The sequence below is a fragment of the Micropterus dolomieu genome, linkage group LG03 (assembly GCF_021292245.1).
Source record: "Micropterus dolomieu isolate WLL.071019.BEF.003 ecotype Adirondacks linkage group LG03, ASM2129224v1, whole genome shotgun sequence".
NCBI classification, from domain to species: Eukaryota; Metazoa; Chordata; class Actinopteri; order Centrarchiformes; family Centrarchidae; genus Micropterus; species Micropterus dolomieu.
The window spans coordinates 22,456,101-22,462,452 of NC_060152.1; the positions used below are offsets into that span (position 1 = coordinate 22,456,101).

The window sequence follows — 6,352 nt, forward strand, 5'->3', positions numbered from 1 at the left end:
AGACGGCACTGTAAAATGTTCATCTTAATTAGTCTCACATTCAGTCCTAAAATCGCATTCATCTTAAAACAAGTGAAAATCTGCCAATAGTGTCAGATGATGACATTTGTTTCTCGCGCGAGAAAAGTCTTAATTTGAGACTTGGAACAAGGCAGAACCCAGCCAGATCATCACATGGTGTGGCTGCAACATGAAAGTGACACAAAGGAAAACCAGTTGATTTGCATTGGAAACAAGTGAACTCATTTTACTTCCACCATGATGCCATTTCCCTCCCGCGTTAAAAACCAAATGCGATTTTCAAGATTCAACGCCAGATTAAATACGTGTTCAAACTGGTTATCACTTCGTTAACATTGCACCGCATCGTGTTATTACGTACCTTTCTTTGCTTCTAAATTTGCTTGTCTGAAATGCTGTTGCTGTTGCTGCTGCTGCTCGACAACAACAATCTGGTTTGGGTTATTTTTAACGAGGGGAGAGTCTGGCCTGTGTTTAGGGTTTGTGCTCGCCTCCAGAGCCTGGTGAGAGGAGCTCAGACCCTCGTTTGCTGCTGCAGCAGCAGCGGCGGCGGCGGCGGCGGCGGCGGCAGCCAGACTCACTCCAGATGAATTAGTGTACCGCAGGATCCCTTGGCCCTGCAGGGGGCTGAAGTTGCCATAGTTTGTGTAATTGCTATAAAAGGGAGAAGTGTAATAAATAGGTCTTCCAAGGATGGAGTGGGCCGGGTAGAGGGAGGGGGAACTGGAAGCCGGGGAAGTGGTGGAAGGCGTGGGGGGAGTAAGGAGGCCACCGCTGGAGGAGGGGCAATTTGGTTGCCCAGGCTGCCCCAGATGCTGTTGCTGATGTTGCTGCTTTTGATCCGAGGTAGCAATCTCCGCCAGCGACCACAATTTGGGCTTAACTGTAGGGTTCTGAGGCGGCCCTGAAGAAGGTCTGCTTTCAAGGCATGAAGACGATTTATTGGTATTAATATTGTTGCTATTGACGAGGCTCCGGGCCAAATCCTCGCGCTGGCTGTGGAGATGGTGGAGATGATGGAGGTGGTGGTGGTGATGTTGGTGTTGGTGATGACTGAGAACTGGTGCTTCGACTCCCGTAAGAGGCGACGAGGTGACGGGTTTGGGCGAGAGCTGGACCCGAGGGTCGTGGTTCTGGTCCTCGCCGTCCTCGTCGCATTTGTCGCCGGCCTGCTCGGAGCACAGCTCTCCCACACGGCAGCTGACCTTCTCCCCGTCTGACTCTGCCGAGCAGGAGTGGTCCGTCAAAGTGTCGACGTGCAAGCTTATACCTGAAATAAGAGGACAAAATGAAACAAACAAAACATATATAATAATATATAGTTTAAAAAAACTAAACAACCCAAGGAAGGGGAAAAGAAATAAAACGAAACTGTCTTGAACTTCTCTTGTAGTCGAAGTATAGTTCATGTGTGCTTGTGTTTGTATTCAGAGCAGTCACTAATGTTTTACAGCGAACCAGGCTCGAATAAGTTAGTTATTAATCATTCACATCAGTTTAAACAGTAGGTTGCGCCTAATATGCTTTTTATATACCAAACACAATGCTTTTTTCTTTTACATAATTAAACAACAACGTCATCAGGAGAATAACATTAGAAGTCTAATTTTATTGAGGCCATTCGTGCACTCATGTGGATTGTTATGTCTGCTTTGCCAGTAACCTGCCATTAATCATTTTAAAGAGAGAGAGAAAAAAAAACCCTCCACCTTAACAGGTAATTTAGTCTATCTATCTGAGCCTCGTTTTCATAATTATATAAACCAGCATGGCTACTAAAACAATAGGCCACATGAAGCCAGGTCTGTTGCAAAAAGACAAAAATCTCTTCAAACCAGATTGTGTGTGTGTGTCATGATATCCTCAGATTATTATTGCAATAAATAACTCGAGCAATAAATAAAAAGGGGGAATCCCCCCCTCCCCTCTCGTCTCACCCCCCATCGTACCCTGAATTGTTAAATGGATCATTGGCTAGGTCGCCAGATTATACCCCACCTTCATCCTCCGCTGAAGCCTCGCTGTTATCCAGGTTTTTTTCAGAGCGCTCCACCTCTTTCCTCTCTCCGTCCCCGTCCTCCTCGTCCTCGTCCTCGCTCTTATTCCTCGGCGCCCAGGTCATCTTGTTCTCCTTCTTGAGCCTCCGCCTGGCGTTGGCGAACCATGTGGAGACCTGCGTCAGGGTCATCTTTGTGATAATGGCCAGCATGATCTTCTCCCCTTTCGTCGGGTACGGGTTCTTCCTGTGCTCCTGCAGCCAGGCCTTCAGGGTGGCCGTGGCGTCCCTGGTGGCGTTTTTGCGGTAAGCCGGGTCGTTGAGTTGGTAGGGGTACCCTGGACTGCCGTATGGGTGGTAACTTAATGCCCCGGCCATGCCAGTCGTGTGCGCGTCATACGGAGAGCTCTGGAGGAAAGTTGGGGGAAAAAGTCACGGGTCTGCGACGTGTTTTCTAGCGCTGAGTTTTATATGCTTTGTGACTAATTTACGAAAACAACTTCATGTATTTAAAATACATGTTTAAGCGTACAAACACGTTCAGCGAAGAAGGGAAACAATCACTTTTATTCTACTACGTTTAACAGTTTAGATATTTATTTTTAAAAACCTGTCTGCACAGGTGAAAACAACTGGAGTGTTGTATAATACCGATCCTTATTTTTGTAATCCAGTAGCCTATTATTTTATTGTAAGGAACTTGATTAAGGACTCGCAGTCTATTGTTGTAAATAAACAAAGTATCAATACTTCACCGGATTTTTTTTTTTGCTCATTACGTTTTTAATTTTTGAATACCGTAATTAAAAGCAGGGGTAGTAGGCCTAAACACGCCGTGCGTAAAAGCAGGCCGCAGAAAGGCATGGACTAATGGTTAACTAATGGTTAAGATCATTATCGGATTAACTAATAACATGGCTCCTGTTAATATAGCCATAAAGATAATAAAAAGGACAATTCAATTTTCTGTAATCACCTATTAACTTCCTAATTTTCTTTCATTTTCTGCTGCTTTTTTTATTTTATTGTCCCAATGTGTTAACATATCTTCTATTTGCAGCATTACAAATCCTATTAGCAAATCACTTGATATGCACCTTTCCTAAAACGCTTGAAGTGCCCTATGACATTAGCATCGCCAGTCATGCTTTTCATGTTAAAATTCCGTTTATTCAACTCAGAATACAGTCAGCGACTTCATCCCCGGTGATTTTAATGACTGCTGAAGAAGAAAGAGTTAATTGTGTTATATTAATTTTCTATGACTAAAGTCTCAAAAAAAAATCTTAGTTGGTGTTCTGTTTTACATAATTAGCTGCGCCGTGAGTGGTAAGCTTTGGTCAAACCATTATAATTTGCAGCTCATGCTTAAAAATTGCATCTAAACTAAAGGGGTCAACAATTTTATACTAACAACCAGACGAGAAAGCCACTAAGATATGAACGCATAACAACCATGCAGTCAATAAGAAAGTCCCGCAAGCACTTACTGATTGGTGAATCATCCAAAAGCACTGAAAACATGTACCGATTTAATCGCGCAGCCATGAAAGCGCTTACATACTTTGACTCGCTGACACATTCACCTGTTTCGGAGAGCCGTCATACAGAATCAAACACAAATGTGAGATATTTTACCATGTAGGATGGGAATCCCGTAGTTGGATCAGTGGAGTATGACAGTGGACTGGAGAAACCTGCACCCGCGGAGGCGGAGAAAGCAGCCGATCCAGGGTAAGGGCTGAAGGCTGAGCCAGAGGACGACCTCGCCAAGTCTTCATTCCGCGGTGCGGCCAGAGCCGAGGCCCCGTAAGCCGGACACGAATAAAGAGCCAGAGAGCCCGGGGGCTGGTAGAGGTAACCCTGAGGATAGGACATTGGTGAGCGCGGGATAAGTCGCCGATTCCAAAAAGGGAGGAAAAAACGCGCACGGCGTCGGGCAACAACAGCCAAAATAATAAACAATCGACTCAATAATCAGCCGTGCAAACAGTCATCAGACAATGAAAATAAAAAAAAGTCCTCCCTCCACAGCCCCCTTACTGGGAAAAAACCCCCCGAAAGATCTGTTAAAGTGCCCTCATAGAGGCAATGTGGCATGCGTCTTGATCCCCTAGCGTCCGATGTTTTTAGTACGCAGCACTATGAAGTGAGGAGTTAGGAGGGAAGGAGCCAGTGGAGTTTCAGACGCACCGAGCATTGGGGGAAACTGGAGCTGTCACTCCGGCTCATCTGAATATCCCATCCCCGCCCACTTTGTGCCTCATAGAAATGGAGCCTCGGAACAAAACCAAGACTCCACACTGCAAAAAGTATGGTCTGTTCATCTTAACAGGAGCTGTTTAGTTTAGTGTGGGATTTTAAAACCATTAAAAACTCCACTTTACACAATCAGACAAACCTACCAACCAGATGAGATAATAATGTAACTGTTGCTAATGCAAATGAAACGGTCCACAACCGCGATCTGCCTTATTTGCTATATCTTTTAGGGAAATTCACTACACATTTGATGTGTATCAGAATGTAAAATGTAGTCATTTTTAAATAAAATTTCTTTTCATTTCAGTTAGCCTTTTTAAAAATATTTAAATTGTGGTTAAGTATAGAAAATTAGTTCACCTGTATTTTTCAGTCCTTTCTGTGCCATCAGGTTATTTATTTTTGATTGTTTTGAGATCAGGATGATTGTAGTAGGCTATACAGTGTCTGTCTGATCAAAACTTGCTGCACTTCTAACAGCTGTACGAGAGAGAGAGAGAGAGAGAGAGCGAGAGAGAGAGAGAGAGAGAGTGTGTAGTGGAAGGGGGGTATAAAATGGCCAGTGCTCTCCACTTGCAGCTGGTTATTCCGTCAGTTCAGCTATCACACGCGGGCACATTCACGAATGTATGCGAGCACCGATAAGTGTGCGCGCTCCTCAGGCAACTTCTCCAGGCAGTGCGCGCTCTGGCCTGCGGGAGGTGTAACCGGCTCTTTAATTTCCACTTAGTGCATCTCACATAGCCTACGCTCACCTCTTATTATTACAATTAAGCTCATCAGCAATAATAAAGCTATTGGTGGTGGTTGTTGTCATGGTCACTTTATGAGGGGCAATTTCTCCTCGACACAGTCACTATTACTAATATAACCACCAACAATGTTTAAGTGTGTGTGACCGTGTGCGCGCGCAACTGTGTTAGGTGAGTTTGACAGTTTTGGCTCATGCACTTTGCCAGTGTGCTTGGGAAATCACCTGTCTAAGCTGCTGTGTGTCTTTGTGTGTGGTTTTGGACTTGTCTCCATGCGAAACAGGGCATGGCCTTGTCCTTTATTATTGTGATTACAGGCATCATGACCTCTGTTAGAGACAAGCGATAGGCTACAGCACAGCATGCCGGAAACCTGAAGCTGTGACAGCGGTTTTGGAACGGGTAGTCAAGGTGGCAACTATTGGGAAGAAGGGTGGCCTTGCAGTCTACCTCATCAGTATTCATCCGAATGAATGTATTCATCCATCAGGTGCTTGTTCCTCCATTGCAGTGTGGTCTGGCAGTATTGTAAACAGCAACAGCACGCTTTAAATAGGTGCAATACAGCTTGTCTGTTAGCAGGAATTACTAATTTATCTATAACACATGTGCATGCAATATAATGTACAGAACGAGGCTCACTGTATACACTGCAGTTTTGTTAATTAATACACACTATTCCACATTGTAAGGTATTCAAATCTTGACTTAATTACAGCCATAATGTAGGCTATTTTTCAATTTAGACTACTTTGAGAGAAGACATGACAGTATTATGACTATTACATGACCTCTAGAACATCCTGTTGTCACAATATATTATAGAAGCTATGTATTAAGTATCATAAACACTTTTTCAGGATATTTTTAAATTGTTTTTTATAAGCAACCTATCCACATGAATTAAATACAAAAAATTATATTTTTTAAAAAGTCTGTTGATAATGTTGTTTTTCTATATTCTCACTAATATCCTTATTTTGTGAATTAACCCCTGACACATCAAATTAACCAACAAAGTATTAAAAAGCTTTAGAAATACTGACTACTATGCCACATCTAATATATTTTAATTATATATGACTATATGTCTAAATGCATATGCACATAGTTATGACAATGACATGACTGACATTCAAGGAAATTAACTTGCTGTAAATGTGACAGCAAATTATAGCATTTTTTTTTATCTTTGAAGCTTGAACTCTTAACAGTAACCATATTCACTAATTGGACTGTGTACTTAATATCAGATGAGTACACTCATTTACCTGATGAATACCAACATCACAGACAAACATCCAATTAAAGTGTCAAATAC

The 6,352-nt window shown here is 42.9% G+C and overlaps 1 protein-coding gene across 1 annotated transcript; it reads right to left on the reverse strand.

Annotated features, from left to right (window-relative positions):
- Nucleotides 1-374: 374 nt before the first annotated feature.
- Nucleotides 375-3,895, reverse strand: irx2a (iroquois homeobox 2a). Its single transcript, XM_046046003.1, has 3 exons — nt 3,656-3,895; nt 2,020-2,425; nt 375-1,291 (listed from the first exon to the last, which is right to left on the reverse strand). Exons 1-3 carry the CDS (start codon nt 3,893-3,895, stop codon nt 375-377), a joined length of 1,563 nt encoding a protein of 520 aa, XP_045901959.1.
- Between the last annotated feature and the right edge of the window lie 2,457 nt (nt 3,896-6,352).